This window comes from Monodelphis domestica, chromosome 4, assembly GCF_027887165.1.
Source record: "Monodelphis domestica isolate mMonDom1 chromosome 4, mMonDom1.pri, whole genome shotgun sequence".
Taxonomy (NCBI): domain Eukaryota; kingdom Metazoa; phylum Chordata; class Mammalia; order Didelphimorphia; family Didelphidae; genus Monodelphis; species Monodelphis domestica.
This window is the reverse complement of record NC_077230.1, coordinates 58,592,516-58,613,773: the sequence shown is the minus strand read 5'-3', so window position 1 is coordinate 58,613,773 and position 21,258 is coordinate 58,592,516. Positions and strand designations below refer to the sequence as shown.

At 35.3% G+C, this 21,258-nt stretch overlaps 1 protein-coding gene across 8 annotated transcripts in view; it reads left to right on the top strand.

Moving 5' to 3' along the window:
- The window catches only part of SENP7 (SUMO specific peptidase 7), a 195,086-nt gene that overhangs the window by 126,720 nt on the left and 47,108 nt on the right, over window positions 1-21,258 (top strand). For all 8 annotated transcript variants that reach the window (XM_056793414.1, XM_056793411.1, XM_016433431.2 and 5 more), the window contains 3 exons: window positions 2,381-2,414; window positions 6,350-6,529; window positions 19,641-19,906. In XM_056793414.1, coding sequence (XP_056649392.1) covers window positions 2,381-2,414; window positions 6,350-6,529; window positions 19,641-19,906 — 480 coding nt within the window. The remainder of the gene's footprint in view (window positions 1-2,380; window positions 2,415-6,349; window positions 6,530-19,640; window positions 19,907-21,258) is intronic.

The window sequence follows — 21,258 nt, the reverse complement described above, 5'->3', positions numbered from 1 at the left end:
CAAGTGGAGGGATTAGCCTTGGTATAGAAAAGACCCACGCCCTTCTTTAACAACTAGAGTAAGAGGATAGGGCATGATGAGTTTTGAAGTATGGAGTGGAGAAACTTATCAAGTCAACAGGCATTTATTAGATGCTTAATGTATGCACTGTTAAACTTGGAGGGGGGCACAAATACAAACAGAAAGAAAGATAATTGCTGCTATTTAGGAGTTTCTAAGCATCTTATTAAAAGAAGATACACCCAAGGAAACAATAGATGGGGAAGGGGTAAAGGGATGATAGCCTCGTGGGCGTTTGGGGGCTAGTCTAAATAATGCAGGATATTGGCTTCTCAAAATGGAGGTTCTGGGAGGAGCTCATAAATGGGGAAAGGGAACCACAGGGTTGGAGAGAGAACAAAACTGAGGCATGATGATAGAACCTGTAGATTAATAGTTTGGGGGAGAGGAGGGAAGGCTTTATAAGAGGTTGGAAATTTGGATTAGTTATTGTGTAATAGAGTTAGTTAGAGAAGAATAAAAGGATTACCATGTAGCAGTGAGGGTCAAGTTGAGATTGGAAAATAAAAAAATTTTTAGTTGACCCAGGCAGTATGATTATTTGACTTTCCTAAGAAGCATTTATCTATATGTTTATAGGATTGGAGTAAGTGATAGCAACCTTTGATTGGGGTTTGGCAAGGTGTGACTCATGAGAGGACAAAGAGGCAGGGAGTCAGGAATAGCTTTTTTTTTTTTTTAATGATGAACTGGTTAAGGTAAAAATTTTGAATTTGAGGGAGGGGAGATTGAAGTGGAGATAATGGGTGGGGAGAGTTAGAGGTAGAATGTCATGATGCGAATGAAGAATAGATTCAGTAGAGGTAAAACGATAGAAGAGAATAAAGAATTAAAGAGATTCTGGTCAAAGAGAAGAATTTAAAAATTTTGGTTCATGGAAGTGGAACAATTATAAGTAATGGTCGGATCAAGGACATGAGAGTACTTTTTGTGGATGAATTAGAATGAAAATGGAAATCTTGCATATTTAGGAGGTTGATAATGGTAGTCCTAGATCAAGGATAACAATGCTTAAAAGTTTGTAGTTCACACATTTTGTTTAGGATTAACTTTATATTTTTGTGTTATATTAATTCCAACATAAAACCTTTAGTAAAAAGTATATTTTTATGAAGAAAATATTTGTTATGAAAAAATATTTTTAATTCTATAGACTCATTAAAAACATTTTAGTGACAGTTTTAGACTGCTCTATTTACCACTAAGTACAGTCATTTTAAGAATTTTATCTTAGAAATCCACTTTCTTCTTAGACTTTGGCAAGAAATAACACATTTTGGATTTAATGTAAATAACAGTTGTTTAAAAGTATCAGAATAAAAAAAAAACTTATTTGACTTTCTTTAGCTGGATCTTTTTAGACTAAACCTATAGTCAATATGTAGAAATATCACCTTTTCTTTTGTGCAGGGGAAGGGAGGTGTTACTATTTAAATAATGAGCAAAAGAACCTCCATACTAGATCCTATCTGACATGTTCTAATTAAGGGCTGTGAATCATCTAATTAAATACATCTTTACTAGAGGTACCCAGAGTAGGAAAACAAAGATAATAGAATATTGAAAGAAATACAATTTAAAATGCAATAATGATTAATGATTTGTAGTGTATTTTATAAATGCAGGAAGCCCAGTACTTCACTGGAAGTTTTTTGCTATTTTTATTGAAATCTCTTATTAGTTTGATTAGTCAAAAGACATTTATTTGGGGGAGCCAGTGTTCTGAATTTGAGCCTTAGGTGGGAGCCACTTTGCTTTGTACTATTCTGAATTCATCATGAATTTTAACCAGCCATCTCACACATTTGATCATGAGATAATGTTAATGGATATGCTTAAATTTATTATCTATAATTGCACAAAATTCATAGCAAAATTTCTACAATTTTGAGAATAATGGAAAAATTTTGGTGGGGAACTTTTGGAAAGAAATGGTTTTGACATAGGAAAGTGGATTAAAAATAGCAAGTATCTCAAAAGGACAGGTAAGGACAAAGTGTGGGGGAAGGATAAAGCAATGCTTTTTAATTTGGGTGTTAGATGTGATAGTGACTTAAATTATGTGGAATATTATGTTCTTTCTAGTCTGAGTATTGATGTTATTGTAGACATTATAGACATTATTGTAATTTAATGATCATTATTAGTTTCAGAACTGAGCACCTGAGAAATATATTCATGATGTGAAAATATCAAATGGGAACATTTACTGGTTGACTGATAAAGGAATACTAATTTTTAATAGTATAGATTATAGGATATGAGGTTATACTTTGAAAAAGTTTGAAAACTAACTTGTACTTTTTAATTTTTCTTTAAGTTCACAACAAAGTACATAAAAATTCCATTTCAAGGTAAGTGATTACTACTTTATGATCTATTTTCACTGTAATTCTGTATGTAAAATAAGTTGTTTCTGCCAGTTTGAAAATATTTTGAATTACTTTCTTCTAAGTACCTTTTTGTTCCTGATTGCTTTTCATTATGACGCTTTATAAAACCAAAAGAATTTAGTAATAGTCAAGAGTCAGTTTAGTAGTTTTCAGCAGTTTGAAAATTATTGATTTTGAAAATGTCTTTAAATTACTAAAACTATTCTCAAAATAGTGCAGTATTAGAATCATTTGGGAATATGCAAAAATAGGTATATCAAAGATTAGAAAGGGATGAACATTAAAAAACAGTATTTTAAGGCATGTAGGATTTGTGGAGATCGACGATAGTGGACTAAATTAAATGAGGTATAATTTTATATTCTTCCTAGTTTTATTAGAAGATCTTGGTTCTTCAGGGTTTTAGCAGTGGAACACAAGTCTTTGCAAGTTCTATCAATCTTAAAAGGTTTTGAAGCAATGGGCCCAGTTCCAGTGATTCATGTCTGTGCTCCTAGGATGGGAAAGCTAAGTTTGGCAGAGCTGACCAACTACTAAATTGGTTGGCATCTTTGTTGTTAGAGAGTATGTAGACTGTTAAAATTGGAGATCCTTGAGATATTTAAGTAAGGAAAGATAAGCTGGGGAATTCATCTCAACCTTATGTTCAGGCAATTCTAGAGCATTTTTTTTCTTAAAAAAAAAAACTACTGAAATTACAAAAAAAAATTAAAGGATAGAGGTGATACTTTCACCTGAGGCTGAAGGAACTTAGGAGGCAAATGAGGTGAGGATTATTTTAAATAGGAGCTATAAAAGAGTATGGAAAGGCTATAAGTATAAACATATTTCTGTAGAGGTTCACTCACAGAAATTTGGAAATATTTAATCAGGGTAATGATGTTGATGATTGGAAAGTCAGCCCATACAATATTGTATGATGTTAAGTGAACATACTAAGAATTGTAATTAGGGCAGTACAATACTGTGAGATACTGCAATTTTAGTGTAGTCTAGAAGATAAAAATTGATCAACAAATATTAGAAAGTTTCAGTATATTATTGGTATTATTGGTGATGTATTAAATTCTTGAGTAAAGTATTTTTCATATTTCATTTTTTTAGAATTTTCTATATTCTTAAATAATTTCTGCTTTTAATTGAGAGGATGAAGTTCTTTTATAGCCAGGTTTTTATCTTTAATTTCATAATAAAAGTCAGAAGTGTATAGGGAAATATGATTCAATTTACTAGAATTCTCTTTAGCTAACTTCAAAAATGCATTTATTTTATCAAAGAAGTCACACTTGAAAAAGATTAGTGTAGGGTGAAAATAAGAAATATAATGATGCTATTATTTAGAAGTGCTAATGATAGGAAAAAATGCCATATAAGCAGAACAAACTATATATCAGTATAAATTTGATAGTTAAGTTATATCCCGGGGTATATATGACATATTTTTAAGGAACAATTTAAAGAATTGATTTTGTGGCAGTGTAAAGACATAGACCAACAAATAAAGATATTTATTCCATTAATTCATCTTTTCATTTCTTTAATGGAACTTAGCACAGTGATTTGAATTATAGTAGTTACTTAATGTCTGTGAATGAATATAGGAATGAAATAAATATTTTGAGTGTTTATCCAACAGCAGTCAGTGATTTTTCATTTTGGAATTGCTATAAGAGCTAGTAGGATAAATGTGTGACAGAGAGAGCTCCATAGAATGGACCCTTTGTGACACACCTGGGAGAGAAGGAAAGAAGTGAGAAAAGGCAGGTTCATGTTGGAGGTGGAGGGGAGGTGGGGAGTTGAAATCTGAGAGCATATCTTTCCTTAATTTAGTTCAGTTGCTTCTCTTAACTTTTACTTTCAGTTTCAGGAAAGGGGAGAGACTCCAACAGTACTTTATCAGAATTGAGAAGTAGAGGCAAGTCTAATCAAGAATATTAAGTGCTTGGCATTGTACTGAGTGCTTTGGGACACATTAAAGGGGGAGACATATCTAAGCAAAGAGCTGTCATTTTGGGGCCCTATAGAGAAGGTTCTATGGAGTGCTGCCACTGGAGATGAATAGTTTAATCAGTAATTAGAATAGGAGGCAAGGAAATGTTTAGGGTCTTTGGAAGCTTTCCTGAAATAGGCAAAGCACAAGCTCTTTGTTTCCATGATTCTGATCCCTTAATCATCTTCCTTCCTTCCTTCCTTCCTTCCTTCCTTCCTTCCTTCCTTCCTTCCTTCCTTCCTTCCTTCCTTCCTTCCTTCCTTCCTTCCTTCCTTCCTTCCTTCCTTCCTTCCTTCCTTCCTTCCTTCCTTCCTTCCTTCCTTCCTTCCTTCCTTCCTTCCTTCCTTCCTTCCTTCCTTCCTTCCTTCCTTCCTTCCTTCCTTCCTTCCTTCCTTCCTTCCTTCCTTCCTTCCTTCCTTCCTTCCTTCCTTCCTTCCTTCCTTCCTTCCTTCCTTCCTTCCTTCCTTCCTTCCTTCCTTCCTTCCTTCCTTCCTTCCTTCCTTCCTTCCTTCCTTCCTTCCTTCCTTCCTTCCTTCCTTCCTTCCTTCCTTCCTTCCTCTCTTTTCTTTTCTTTCTTTTGTTTTGTTTTCCTTACCACAAGAGTGGTAAGGGATGGGCAAGTGACTTGCCCAGGGTCACACATCTGGGAAGTCTGAGGCCAGATTTGAACCTAGGACCTCCCATCTCTAGGCCTGACTCTCAATCCACTGAGATACTCGGCTGCCCCCCCCCCCTTAATCAAGTTTCTTGAATGATTTTAAGTTATCTTTCAATTCTTATTTCCATGTTTCTTTGACTATTGTTTAGATTATTGTTTAGAAAGAGGAGACCAGTTGAATTTTTAAAAGTATTTCAAGAAGAGACACTGATAGGATATTCTTTACCTGGGAGATTTAGACAGGAAATTTGACCTGATATTTATTGCTTTTTATTGCTTCTCATAATTTGTTATATATAGTGCAGTTGAATGCAAATGTTTTTGGGGGAGAAATAGGGATTTTATAGAAAGATGTCACTCTTTTAATATTTACCAGTAATTCACCAAGTCTGATTTGAGTTTCTTCTGGCTTCTCAATCACAAATACTGTTTTCAGGGTTCTTAATGATGACATTCAACTCTTTTAAACTTTTCAAATCACAGCTCACAGTGAGGGATTTAAATGGGCTAGGTTTTTAAGACAAGGAAACTTTTCTCCCTTTTTAATAATTTAATAAATTATAAGCTTTAAGAAACTAGACCCTCTAATGTTTAAGTACAATTAAAGTTTAATTGCTATATTTCTTTTTGGTTTTGATATGACATTCCTTCTTGTAATTAGTTTCACATCCTTGAGGTAAAGCTCAGGAGTTCAATTAAGTTAATATTTATTAAATGTCTACTATATACAAAGTGCTGGGGACACAGAGACAAAAACTTTAAAATAGTTCCTTTTCTTAAGCATCTTTCATTCTACTAGAGGATATAATCTGTTCACTTTTAAGTAAATATAAGGGAATTTTGGAGGAGGAAAAGAATACTAATAGTACCTTTGTGAAGTCTTTTAGGAAGATAAGTTCAGATAGGCAAGGATGAAGGGGATGATAGGGAAGTACATTCCATTAAAGGGATGGGAGAGTGACTTCTGTAAATGAATTCATGGAAGTGGGATGTGGAATTCTGAATGCAGGGGATAGCTATATAATAATCCTATTTTATCTTTAACATAAAATTCATGAAGTATAGTAATTTAGGATAGGGCTGAAAAGGTCATTGAGAACCAGATTGGGAAGTGTCTTAAATTCTAGACTGAGGAATAAATAACTGTCTAGGGAGAATCTTGAAATAGACATGTAACTTCTTAAATTGATTAATTTATTAAATTGAAAATTTTGATGTAAAATTTAAAACTTTGTTTGTTTTCTTTAGTGTCTCTCAATAAGATTTCATTGTTAGTGGATACCATTCATTTAAAGAAGTTTGGTCTTTGGACTCATAAAGATGATGATCACTGCAAAAGGAGAAATTCCATCATTTTTCTCTGGACCTCTTCAGATTACCTAGAAATGATTGAAAACCAACTTGGGAAATCTGTTTTAAGGCAACTATGTAAGTGTAAAGTGGATTTTAAATTCTGCAGTTCCAGAGAAATCTTATAAAGAGATCAGTCTTCTTTTCTAATTTCTTTTTTAAGCATTCACATAATTATTTGGTTTAGTGCTATATGTAACTTTCTGTATTTATCACAGTATTCTTCCTGATATTTATGATTTAAACTGGAATGTGGGGTAAGTGGTGTATTAGGGGATTATTTAAGTGAGAGATGATGATTTTTAAGATCAGATCTGCAAATCTCCTCCCTCCTCCCTTCCCCTCCCCCTTTGTCCCTCCTCCCTTCCCCTCTCTATTTGATTCTTTTGTTGGTCTCATTGAAATGACCTCAGAGTGAGTATTTTGGTATATCAGATAAATCACTTTCTCTTCTCTAAGATTAAGTAAGAGGTTTATTTAAGAGAAGGGGAAAGGAAAAGAAGTTGAGGGGAAAGAGGGTTTGTGGTTTCCCTAATACTAAACAATTCCTAAGTTGGAGGATGGTGGAACATTGCTCAGATATGGGAAAATGGTCAACAGGTCTTGAAGATTCAGTCACTGTAGTACAGCAGAGAGAAACTGAGAGAGCAGGACTTTTGTCCTTTCCTCCTTTCTGTCCCGAGGCAAAGAGACTCCATTTTTTTCATTTTGCCTCCCCCTTTTTCAATGGTCCTTCCTTGTCCTCATTCTAAATAGAATGTCCATCTTGATTGACAGGTTCTGGAGTCCTTGCTTTTCCAGCATTTGCTCCAGACTTTTTCCCCATCTCTCCACGCATTACAGTGGGTGGATTTTCTGAGTATCTACATCTGGAATTCTGTTGATTAACTGCTATTCTAAGCAACTTTAGATCACACTTCCATTTTCTTTCTTTTTTAAAATTTAGAATATTTTTCCAAGGCCGATAAGCAGTCCAACTGGGTTATACAAGTATCACTGTTCAAAACCTATTTCCATGTTATTCATATTCACAGTAGAGTGATCCTTTAACATCAAAACCATAATTACATCCATATCAAACTACGTGTTTGATCATATATTTTTCTAATGCATTTCTGTTTCCACAGTTCTTTCTCTGGATGTGGATACTGTTCTTTCTCCTAAGTTCCTCTGTATTGTCCTGAATCATTGCATTGCTGCTAGTAGAAAAGTCTATTACATTAGATTGTACCACAGTGTATTAGTCTCTGTGGTACAGTGTTCTCCTGGTTCTGTTCCTTTCACTCTGTATCAATTCCTGGAGGTCTTTCCAGTTCACATGGAATTCCTCCAGTTCATCATTCCTTTCAGCACAATAGTATTCCATCACCATCAGATACCACAATTTGTTCAACCATTCCCCAATTGATGGGCATCCCCTCATTTTCCAATTTTTTGCCACCAAAAATTGCGTGGTTATAAATATTTTTGTACAAGTCTTTTCCTTATAATCTCTTTGGGATACAGACTGAAATAGAAGAGTAAACTGAAGGAAACTACTACTTGTTGAAATAGAGAAGGTAAACTGACAGGAAACTATTTCCTATTGAAATAGAGAAAGTAAGCTGAAAGGAAACCTATTACTTATTGAAATAGAAAAGATAAACTGAGGGGAACTGCTGTTCTCTGGCTTTTGATTAGAGAGAGCTAGCTATAGGAACCTAAACCTGCTTATTTGTAATGGAGGTAGAACTGATAAATGCTGAGGGATGCCACACAGAGATGCTGGTACACGGTGGATACTGCTCTAGATAGATTCTGGAGGATACTCTGGGGTTTGCTCTAGGGTTCTGCCTATTGATCCCTACTGATGGCTGATGGATCAATCTATTTCCAAACCTCCTTCCTCCCTCACTTCCTCCCTTAACCAACCCTCTCCACCCAATTCTTCTTGAAGCCTTTGGCTCCTTCCCTCCCCACTTGAATAAACTATAAAGATTCTCTTTTCCTTTTTCAAGTCAAGAGGTTTATTGGGATAACAAGATGGGAAACTGAGGTAAGAGGGATGAGGATTTCTCTAATCTAAATGAGTTAAATTTAGGGTTTGGGGAGTCACAAGTGTGAATCTTAGACAGTTAGGGAGATGGAGGACAATGGCAGTTCAAATCTTTCTTCTTCACAAGAAATCAGTAAGGTCTCTCAGCTTAACCTCAGAAAGAAAACAAAGTTCAAAGTCTTTAAGTTTCTCCTGGCCAGCTCAACTCTCAAATAGAACAGCAACTCAAAAGCCAAGTTTCTCCTTCTTGTCAGCTTCAACTACTCAGAGTCCGAGAGACAGAGACCAAGTCCAAAAGCCAAGTTTCTCTTCTCAGTGTCAACTTCATCTGCTCAGAGCCAGAGAAACCCCAAAAACCAAGTCTGCCTCACAAAAGTCTTTCAGCCAGGTTCAAACCTTCAGGGAGAGAGAGTGACTTCCTTCCCCCCCCCCCCCCCCCCCGTCAGCTCAAACTGCCAACAACTGGGAATATTCCCTTGGAACCCTGGTTCTTGCATCTTGGTCCACAAGTCCTGCAAAACCTCTCTCTCTTCATGTCTCTATCACAAAACCCAGCAGTGGTATGGCTGGATCAAAGGGCAGACAGTCTTTTAAAGCCCTTTGCACATACTTCCAAATTACTCTCCAGAATGGCTGGACCAATTCACAACTCCACCAGCAGTATATTAGTGTCCCAATTTTGCCATATCTCCTCCAACATTTATCACTTTCCTTTGCTGCCATATTGGCCAGTCTGCTAGGTGTGAGGTGCTACCTCAGAGTTGTTTTAATTTGCATTTCTCTAATCAGGAGGGACTTAGAACACTTTTTCATGTGCTTATTAATAGTTTTGATTTCATTGTGTTAAAACTGCTTATTCATGTTCCTTGACCATTAGTCAATTGGGGAATGGCTTGATTTTTTTGGTAAATTTGACTTAGTTCTTTATATATTTGGGAAATGAAACCTTTTTCAGAGAGTTTTGTTATAAAAATATTCTCCCAGTTTGTTGCTTTCTTTCTAATTTTGGTTGCATTGATTTTGTTTGTACAAAACTTTTTTAATTTGATATAATCAAAGTCATTCATTTTGCAATATTCTCTCTATCTCTTGCTTGTTCTTAAATTCCTTCCTTTCCCACAGATCTGACAGGTATAATATTGTATGTCCACCTATTTTATTTATGATTTCACTCTATATTAAGTCATTTACTCATTTTGAATTTATCTTGGTGTAAGATGTTGATGTAAACCTAATTTTTCCCATACTTTTTTCCAATTTTCCCAGCAGTTTTTGTTGAATAGTGAGTTCTTGTACCAAAAGCTGGAGTCTTTGGGTTTATCGAACACTAGCTTGCTAAGGTCATTTACCCCTAGCCTATTTCATTGATCCACCCTTCTATCTCTTAGCCAGTACCATATCATTTTGATGACCACTGCTTTATAGTACAGTTTAAGATCTGGTACTGCTAGGCCCCCAACCTTCACATTTTTTTCATTATTTTCCTTGATATTCTTGAACTTTTGTTCTTCTAGATGAACTTTGTTAAAATTTTTTCTAATTCTATATAAATAAGCTTTTTGGTAGTTTGATAAGTATGGCACCGAATAAGTAGATTACTTGGTTAGGATTGTCATTTTCATTATATTAGCTCATCCTACCCAGGAGCAATTAATGTTTTTCCAATTGTTTAGATCTAGTTTTAATTGTGTGAAAAGTGTTTTGTAGTTGTGTTCATAAAATTCCTGTGTTTGTCTTGGCAGATAGATTCCTAAATATCTTATATTATCCTCAATGATTTTAAATGGAGTTTCTCTTTTTAATTAGTGCTGCTGAGTTTTGTTTGAAATATATAGAAATGCTGCTGATTTATGTGAGCTTATTTTGTACTCAGCAACTTTGCTAAAGTTGTTAATTATTTCCAGTAGTCTTTTTAGTTGATTTTCTGTGGTTCCTTAGGTATACCATCATATCATCTGCAAGGAGTGATAGTTTAGTTTTCTCATTGCCTACTTTAATCCCTTCAATTTTTTTCTTCTCTAATTGCTACTGCTACTGTTTCTAGTACGATATTAAATAATAAAGGTGATAATGGGCATCCTTGTTTCACTCCTGATTTATTGGGAAGGCTTCTAGTTTATCCCCATTGCAGATGATGTTTGCTGATGGTTTTAGATATATACTGTTTATTATTTTTATTTATTATGCTTTCCATTTTCTAATAAATAATGACGAAGTTAATCAACGTTAAATTCCATTCCTCCACTCTTTCAACAGGTTTTTTTTGTTTTTTTGGTGTATCTGAAAGGTAACACTAACAAATATTAAAGCAAGATTTTGTCTATAGCTCTGAATTTAAGAGAGGGTCTTGATTTGGAATGACTTTATTTTGACATTTGGACTTTAAGAACCTTTAAAATTTCAGCAAAAGAAAGACCATCAGCTACTTCAGGTACTATCTTATTTTTTTTTTGAAGCTCCCCCTACCCCCTTTCTTTCAGTTATACATTTTGGATTCAGATTCTTTCCCTCCTTCCCCCTTCCCCTCTCTAAGGTGGTAAATAGTCTGATACAGGTTATAATAGTGTTTTTGTGCAATATGTATTTTCATATTCCTCTTGCCATGACAAAAGATACATACCACATATATAATAAAAAATTCATGAAAGGAATAAAGTAAAAGATGGTTTACTTTGATCTGCAGGCTCCATAGTTCCTTTTTAGGGTTTAGTTAGCATTTTTATTGTGAGTTAAAGCTCATGAAGTTCTTTCTTCATTGTTCTGTGAAGTAGATAATGTTTTTTTTTTTAATGTTTATTTATTTATTATTTTTCAATTTGGTCAATTTCGAACATTATTCCTTGGCTACAAAAATCATTTTCTATTCTTCCCTCCCCTCTCCTCTCCCCTCCCCTCCCACAGCTGATGCACAATTCCACTGGGTATTACATATGTCCTTGACCAGAATCCATTTCCATATTGTTGGTATTTGCATTAGAATGTTCATTCAGAATCTACATCCCCAATCATATCCCTTCAGCCCCTGTAGTCAAGCAGTTGTTTTTTCTTTGGTGTTTTTACTCCCACAGTTTTTCCTCTGAATGTGGATAGTGTTCTTTCTCATACATCTCTCTGAGTTGTTCAGGATCACTGCGTTGCCACTAAAGGAGAAGTCCATTACATTTCATTGTACCACATTGTCTGTGTACATTGTTCTCCTGCTGTGCTCCTTTCACTCTGGAATTCCTCCAATTTATTGTTCCTTTTAGCACAATAGTATTCCATCACCAATATATACCACAATTTGTTCAGCCATTCCCCAATTGAAGGGCATCCTCTCATTTTCCAATTTTTTGCCACCACAAAGAGCACAGCTATGAATATTCTTGTACATGTCTTTTTCCTTATTGTCTCTTTGGTGTACAAACCCAGCAATGCTATGGCTGGATCAAAGGGCAGACTGACTTTTAGCGCCCTTTGGGCATAGTTCCAAATTGCCCTCCAGAATGGTTGGATGAATTCACAACTCCACCAGCAAGAATTAATGTCCCAACTTTGCCATGTCCCCTCCAGCATTCATTACTTTCCATAGCTGTCATGTTAGCCAATCTGCTAGGTGTGAGGTGATACCTCAGAGTTGTTTTGATTTGCATCTCTCTGATTATCGGAGATTTAGAGCACTTTTTCATGTGCTTATTAATGGTTTTCATTTCTTTGACTGAAAATTGCCTATTAATGTCTCTTGTCCATTTATCAATTGGAGAATGGCTTGATTTTTTGTACAGTTGATTTAGCACTTTGTAAATTTGAGTAAATAGACCTTTGTCAGAGGTTTTTGTTATGAAGATTGTTTCCCAGTTTATTTCCGTTCTAATTTTGGTTACATTAGTTTTGTTTGTACAAAATCTTTTTAATTTGATGTAATTAAAATGGTTGATTTTACATTTTGCTTGGTTTTAAAATTTTTCCCTTCCCAAAGGTTGGATGTGTATACTATTCGGTGTTCACATAATTTACTTATATTTTCCTTCTTTATGTTCAAGTCATTCACCCATTCTGAGTTTATCTTGGTGTAGGATGTGAGGTGTTGATCCAAGCCTAATCTCTCCCACACTGTATTCCAATTTTCCCAGCAGTTTTTATCAAATAGTGGATTTTTGTCCCAAAAGCTCTGGGATCTTTTGGCTTGTCATAGGCTGTCTTGTTAAGGTCACTTACCCCAAGTCTATTCCACTGATCCTCCTTTCTGTCTCTTAGCCAGTACCAAATTGTTTTGATGACTACTGCTTTATGGTATAGTTTGAGATCTGGGACTGCAAGGCCACCTTCCTTTGCATTTTTTTTTCATGATTTCCCTGGATATCTTTGATCTTTTGTTCTTCCAAATGAACTTTGTTATAGTTTTTTCTAATTCAGTAAAAAAGTTTTTTGGAAGTTCGATTGATATGGCACTAAATAAATAAATAAATTTGGATAAGATGGTCATTTTTATTATGTTAGCTTGTCCTACCCATGAGCAGTTAATGTTTTTCCAATTGCTCAGATCTCTTTTAGTTGTGTGGAAAGTGTTTTGTAGTTGTGTTCATATAGTTCCTGTGTTTGTCTCGGCAGATAGATTTCTAAGTATTTTATATTGTTTAGGGTGATTTTGAATAGAATTTCTCTTTCTAATTCCTGCTGCTGAGATGTGTTGGAGATAAATAGCAATGCTGATGACTTATGTGGCTTTATTTTGTGTCCTGCAACTTTGTTAAAGTTGTTGATTATTTCGACTAGCTTTTGAGTTGATTCTCTAGGATTCTTTATGTAGACCATCATATCATCCACAAAGAGTGATAGTTTGGTCTCCTCATTGCCAATTTTAATGCCTTCAATTTCTTTTTCTTCTCTAATTGCTACTGCTAGTGTTTCTAGTACAATGTTAAATAATAGAGGTGATAATGGGCATCCTTGTTTCACTCCTGATCTTATTGGGAAGGCTTCTAGTTTATCCCCATTGCAGATGATGTTTGCTGATGGTTTTAGATAGATACTGTTTATTATTTTTTAGAAAAGACCCTTCTATTCCTATACTTTCTAGTGTTTTTAATAGGAATGAGTGTTGCATTTTGTCAAAGGCTTTTTCTGCGTCTATTGAGGTAATCGTGTGATTTTTGTTGGTTTGCTTGTTGATATGGTCAAATTATGTGCATGGTTTTCCTAATATTGAACCATCATTGCATTCCTGGTATAAATCTCACCTAATCATAGTGAATAACCCTCCTGATCACTTGCTGGAGTCTTTTTGCTAGTATCCTATTTAAGATTTTTGCATCTATATTCATTAAGGAGATTCATCTGTAGTTTTCTTTCTCCCTTTTTGAGCTGCTCGGCTTTGGAATCAGTACCATATTTGTGTCATAAAAGGAATTTGGTAGATATCCCTCTTTGCTTATTATGTCAAATAGTTTGTATAGTATTGGGATTAGCTGTTCTTTGAATGTTGGATAGAATTCACTTGTGAGTCCATCAGGCCCTGGGGATTTTTTTCTTAGGGAGTTCTTTGATGGCCTGTTCAATTTCTTTTTCTGATAATGGGATTATTTAAGAATTCTATTTCTTCTTCTGCTAATCTAGGCAATTTATATTTTTGTAAATATTCATCCATATCACATTGATTGGCATCTTTATTGCCATATAATTGGGCAAAATATTTTTAATGATTGCTTTAATTTCTTCTTCATTGGAGGTGAGTTCTCCCTTTTATCTATAATACTGTTAATTTGATTTTTCTTCTTTGCTTTTTTTATTAGATTGACCAGTACTTTGTCTATTTTGTTGGTTTTTTATAATACCAGATTCTAGTCTTATTTATTAGTTTAATAGTTCTGTCACTTTTGATTTTATTATTTTCTCCCTTAATTTTTAGGATCTCTAATTTAGTTTTCTTCTGGGGATTTTTAATTTGTTTGCTTTCAAGTTTTTTGATTTGCATGTCCAAATCATTGACCTCTGCCCTCCCTAATTTGTTAATATATGAACTCACAGATAAAAATTTTCCCCTGAGTACTGCTTTGGCTGCATCCCATAGATTTTGAACAGATGTCTCAACATTGTCATTTTCTTCAATGAAATTATGAATTGTTTCTATGATTTGTTCTCTAACCGATTTTGGAGAATCATATTGTTTAATTTCCAATTAATTTTTGATTTGGCTCTCCATGTACCCTTACTGATCATTATTTTTATTGCCTTATGATCCGAAGAGGTTGCATTTATTATTTCTGCTTTTTTGCATTTGTATGCCATGTTTTTATGACCTAGTATATGGTCAGTCTTGTATGGTCAGTCAGAATGTACCATGCGCTGCTGAAAAGAAGGTGTATTCCTTTTTTGTCCCTATTTATTTTTCTCCATATATCTATTAACTCTAATTTTTCCAAGATTTCATTCACCTCTTTTACCTCATTCTTATTTATTTTTTGATTTGATTTATCTAAATTTGATAGTGGTATGTTCAGGTCTCCCACTAGTATAGTTTTACTGTCTATATCCTCCTTCAATTCTACTAGGTTTTCCATTAGAAATTTGAGTGCTATACCATTTGGTGCATAGATATTGATTAGTGATATTTCCCCATTGTCTATACTCCCTTTTATCAGGATGTATTTACCTTCCCTATCCCTTTTAATCAGATCTATTTTTGCTTTGGCTTCGTCAGATATCATGATTGGAAGTCCTGCCTTCTTTATATCAGTTGAGGCCCAATAGGTCTTGCTCCAACCTTTAATTCTGACCTTGTGAGTATCTACCCATCTCATGTGTGTTTCTTGTAGAGAAAATATGATAGGGGTTTGGATTCTAATCTACCCTCCTTTTCTAAGTTTTATGGGTAAGTTCATCCCATTCATGTTCAGAGTTATGATTGTCACTTGTGAATTCCCTAGCATTTTGATATCCTCTCCTAGTTCTGTCCATTTTTCTTTCACTATATCCTTTTAAACCAGTGGTTTACTTCTAATCAATCCCCCTAATCTCCTCCATTGATATGTTTCCCTTCCTGGTCCCTCCCTTTTTGTTCCCTTTTTTTTTGGGTCTCTTAAATCCCCTCCCCCTATCTTTCCCTCCCTTTTTGTACTCCCCCCCTACCTCTCTTTGTTTTACCTTCTCCCTTACCCTGTAGGATAAGTTAGAATTCAATATCCCAATGGATTTAGATGCTCTTCCCTCTCAGAGTTGATTTCACTGAGAGTAAGGTTTAAATATTATCTATTAGCATTCTCTTCCTCTTCTTTTTATAGGAATAGTCTTCCCCTCCCCTTCCCATGTGTATCTTTGTGTGAAAAAGATTATTCTATTTATTTTATTTCTTCAAGTATCTCTTAGTACCCTCTTCGATTCCCCTCCACCCTTTTTCTTTTTTTGCATAACATTTTATGTCCCTTAATGCCCCAATCTTTTTCTATGAGTGATTCTTCTAATTACTATTATAATGAATACAGTTTTTGAGAGTTACAAATAACATTTTCCCCATATATTAATATATATAATTTGATCTAATTGTAGCCCTTAAAGAATAGTTTGAATATAAAGAAAAAACATTTTTTTCCTTTTTTCTCTTTTTTTATTTACCTTTTCATGTTTCTCCTGCTCTTTGTATTTGGATATTAAACTTTCCACTTATTTCTTGTCTTTTATGTACAAATACTTGGAAATCTTCTATTTTGTTGAAAGCCCATACTTTCCCCTGGAAGTATATTGTTAGTTTTGATGGTTAGGTGATTCTTGGTTGAAGAACCAGTTCTCTTGCCTTTCTTTTTTTTTTTAACCCTTACCTTCTGTCTTGGAGTCAATACTGTGTATTGGCTCCAAGGCAAAAGAGTGGTAAGGGCTAGGTAATGGGGGTCAAGTGACTTGCCCAGGGTCACACAGCTGGGAAGTGTCTGAGGCCAGATTTGAACCTAGGACCTTCTTGCCTTTCTGAATATCATGTTTCAGGCATTGTGGTCCTTTAGTGTGGAAGCTACCAGGTCTTGCGTGATCCTGATTGATGCTTCTTCATATATGAATTTTCTCCTTTTGGCTTCTTGTAGAATTTTCTCCTTAGCTTGAAAGCTCTGGAATTTGGCAATTACATTCCTGGGAGTTGTCTTTTGGGGTGTTCTATGAACTCTTTCAATGTCTATTTTTCCCCTTTGTTCAAGAAATCAGGGCAGTTTTCTTGGATGATTTCTTGTAGTATTATGTCAAGATTTCTGTTTATTTCTGGTTTTTCGTGTAGATCAATGATTCTCAAATTGTCTCTCCTCTCTTTTCCTGATCTGTCACCTTGTCAGGGAGACATTTTGTGTTTTCTTCTATTTTGTCAGTCTTTTTACTTTGCTTTATTAATTCTTGCTATTTTGCAAGTTCATTGGTTTCCAGTTGCTCAATTCTGGTTCTTAAGGCCTGGTTTTCTGCTTTAGCCTTTTGATTTTCAGCTATAATTTTTTGATTTTCTTTTTGAACCATTTCCCACTTATCTTGGCAAAATGCTTCCATCTTTTTGATAAGCTCCAATTTAAATTCTTCTAGAGCTTGTAGACAATTTCTTATAGGAACCACCAGCAGCTCCTATATAATGAACCTGTGGGTGGTGACCTGAGAAGGAGATTGGAGGCTATAGGAATATGGATGAATAGGTAATGCAGTCAGAGAGAGAGCTGCAGGAACAAAGACTCAGAGACAACAAGTTAAAATACTTGGGGCGAAGTGAACTCCATAAAAACCTCTCTAGAAAAAGAAAGGAAGTGGAGAAATTATAAGTATGAGAAGCAAGAGAATATGCGTGGAGCCAAGAACTCTGGGATATCCCCCATGGGCCAGATAGGCCAAGAGATTAATGGGAGATATGTGGGGCAGCTGCGTAAATCAGTCAGACATGAGGCAAGATCAAGATTGTAAGAGGCAAGGGAGGGAGCAAGGGCAAGGGAGGCAAGGCAAGAGATGTAAGAGCAAGAGAAGTAAGAGAGGGCTCGCACATGTTCCCCAACTTTTATTGGAGATTTTAGGAATGTCAAGTGGGAGGAGATTAATGGATACATGACATGATATAGATTTTGATATTGGATGATTTGACAATGACGGAACCAAAGAGGAGGAGATTAATCCAACCTGCACTTTGTAAAGGAATGTAGTCCTAGGCAGGGCACTATGACCGGCAACGCCCAGCCCAGGAATTTGCTTGTCCTTTGGACTGTCCCTTTCCCTACAATGATCATTAAGTGAACTGACCGTGAGTCTTGGTATATGAATACTTAAGATACAATATCAACATCAATCATACTTCTAAGATGCTTACATGCATGGTATGCTACATTTCCATTTCTTTTTGAAGGTTTTGGAGCATTTATTTGGATTTCCTCTTCTGCTATTTCCTCTGTAGTCTGTATTTTTCCTCCTTAAAAATTATCTAAGGTCAACCCCTTCTTGTTTTTCTTGGTGTTGAGAGTTATTTCTGGCCACTGTTTGCCATCTCTATGGTTGTTTTTCCTTCCTTTTACAGTCAGAAATCTGAGTGAGGAGGGCAGGCTCTCTTTGTATGGAGCTAAGGAGCAAGGTTTTTGCCTGAGGCAAACTCTTGAATCTCCATAGCTGTGCTACCTTCCAGGGGGCGCCCAAATTCTGTGCTCCCCTGCCCGCCAGGTTTTCGGGTGTAACTGCTCTCAGGGGTAGGTCATTGGTGGTCTTAGTCAGCTCCCAAGACCTAGAGGTGCCCCTTGCTCATTCTAGAGGTGCCTCTCTCTCACTTGTTGATTCAGGTAAGTGCTGGCTTTAACTCTGGCTCCATAGGTGGGATGGGGGAGGGTAGATCAGCTCAAGTTTGGATGGGAGCTTTTTCACTCCCTTATAGTGTGGAAATGCTCAAAACCCACGTACCTCCAATGCTGCGCCCTACTGTAGAGTCCCTTTGTTCTTATGAGAATGGTTTTTGGGGTCTTTTTAGGTCTTCTATATTGGTGGATATGAGGAGGGGAAGCGTCCCGTGTCTAGACTGCTGCCATGCTTACCTGGAAATACTAGATAATGTTTTTTAACCCATTTTAAAGATTTCGAAACTGAAAACTAAGTGATTTTTCTGTGGTCTTGTAGTGAGCAAGTATTGAGATTTTCATCTGAACCCAGGTTTTCTGATTCAGTTTAGTCATCTGGAAAACTTGGATTCAGATACCAGCTTTTATACTTCACTTCTTTAGGCTTTAGTTTCCTTATTTGTAAAATAAAGTGTTTGGTTTAAATCATCTTAAGATCTATTCTCACTGTAAATCTATGATACTATGAAAGCAGAGTTTACCGGGAGAAGTGTAAAGAAGTTTGAGAAATGATTGCTTATCAACTCTGTTTTCCCTTACTGTCATTAGTGGCCAGTTCTTATCTGATTCTTTAATTTGACTCATATTTGCTTTGTCAACTACAAAGCACATTCTATTTAGAACAGCCTTTTCTGGCCATTTTTGCAATTTCAGATCTGAAAAACTCACATGCTTTGGATAGATTATAAGTAGAAACTTTTTTCTTAAATTTTTTTTCTTCCCAAAATGTGAAAAAGTGCAGGTTCAGATAAATAGGTTTATGGAGACAAAAATACATTGTTTTGTTTTTACCTAGAGTTTGGTTTGTAGCACTTACGGGCCTGGTCAGAATTGGTTAAAATGAACTAGAAACACTTCCTTCAATTTTGAATTATTAGTATTGGGCATAGTTTTATTCTTCATGGGACCAATATGATCTTTTAATAAATTAATCCTACCCCATTGCCCTTAGCATCTACAGATTCATTCAAAGGATTCAAAATTGAAAAAGCAAATGAGAAAGATAAAATTTAGGGAGAATTCCTGTCAAAAGAAGGATTGCTGTTGATACACTTTGTCTAAAGAGAAGAGGTCATTGGCTTGAATGCTTTCTTAATTGATAGTGGGAAAGGAAGAGAAATTTGGCAATATTATAGTTACATTAGTGATTTCTTAAATTGTGCAGTTAAAACACTGAACTTGACCAAGTGAGATGAGTTCTAGTAAGTTAAGTAATGATTTCTTGTAACTTGAGCTAAACCTGAAGTCACATTTAATATTTTTATTAGTATTCTAATATTTGTTGCATTTCATTGATAGACAAATGAAAATGGGGATTAAAATGGGTTCTTCTTTATTTTTCTAGCTAAATCTGATGAGTTCATATTCCTTGAGTTAAACAAACCAGCTTCAGAAGAGGAGGAGGATAAACTGAATGAAGTGATGGCAGAAGTGAGCAGGAAAACGAGATCATTAGACCTTTGTCATCCACTGCCTTGGAACCAGGCTCTCCCTTTGCTTCAGGGCTTATCTTCAAAAGAAAGTTCTTTTATTGATTACTATTGTTCTTCATCAAAATACTGCCATCTCCCTGTGACTGCTGTTGAAATGAAGGCAGAATCTCCATCACAGGTCAGAGCATGTCTAAGATAATTTTATGGATGAAGAGAACTTGATAAGAAAAATTAGGCTACTTTTAAAAATACTCCTGGAAGATAAACATTTTTCTGCTTCTCCTGGCAGATATCAATTATGTGTTAATGTTAATTATTTATACAATTTATCTCCCAAGAAGAAAATCCTTAACATTGTAGGCAGCTATAGCTGTAGGCTGATTCGTTTGGTCTGGAAAACCTGTAGGGAGTCTACTTGAATAGGATGAGAAATAAGACTTCAGTTTATAATCTGGAATATCAAAGACCCTAAATCTGAACCTTTTGGGGACTTTCTGGATCATTATGTTGCTTAGGACCACTTTTTTTTTGTCGCAAATTCTAGCATAGCATGACCCTATGAAACTAAATGGTAGCCTAAAATTAAAGTACAAGAATCAGAAGACAAAGAAATTTGGCAGCTGATAAAATGTGACTTCGTGTTCATTCAGATGCCATTCCTTGTTGTCCTTTTACTTTTTATTCTTTAAGCTCCTTGGCTATCTGACTATTTCTTCCCTTATTTTTTAAGGCCACTTTGGATCTTCATAGAAAGTATTTTAGCCTCATTTTAATGAACTTGAGGGAAGTTTGTCGTTTTCTTTCTAAAACTTAATTTTTATTATTATTTTCAATTAATAAGCATCTCCCTTGCACTCCTTCCTCTCCATCCAATGAAAGAAAAAAAATAAAGAAATTAAGGAAGAAATGAAAATAAACCTAATAATCTCTGTAGAATGAGATTTCACAGCTTTTGCTAGAACTTAAGTCTAGATTTTCCCAGTGCTGTTGTAGAAAATTCTTCCTTATATCAAATCAAAATCCTATATACAAAAAATCCCTACTGTTTAAATTTGAACCTTTAAAGCAGGTAGATTAAGGGAAAGAAATTTCCATTTAAAAATGTATTTGGTGGAGCCAAGATGGCAGCTTAGTAGCAGCAAAAGCTAAAAACTGTGTGTTTGCTTTGCAATATATTTTACTACAAAATTTAAATTGTAAGCTCTACTGGTGCATTCAGAATAGTGTTTGATTTATATACATCTGAAGAATTTAATCCTATCCTACAAGTAAAGATGCTATTCACCTACCATATTCTTAAAATTTTTTTAAATCCTTACCTTCTTTCTTTGAATTATTTCTGAGTAGTAAGGGCTAGGCAACTGGGGCTAGGTGACTTGCTCAGGGTCACATAGCTAGGAAATAATCTGAGTGCAAATTTGAACCCAGGACCTTCTGATTCTATTCCTGGCTCTCTATCCACTGTGCTACCTTGCTGCTCCCATATACCTTTATGTTTTTTATTCCTTAGAGGCAGGGAGTCTGAGCTAA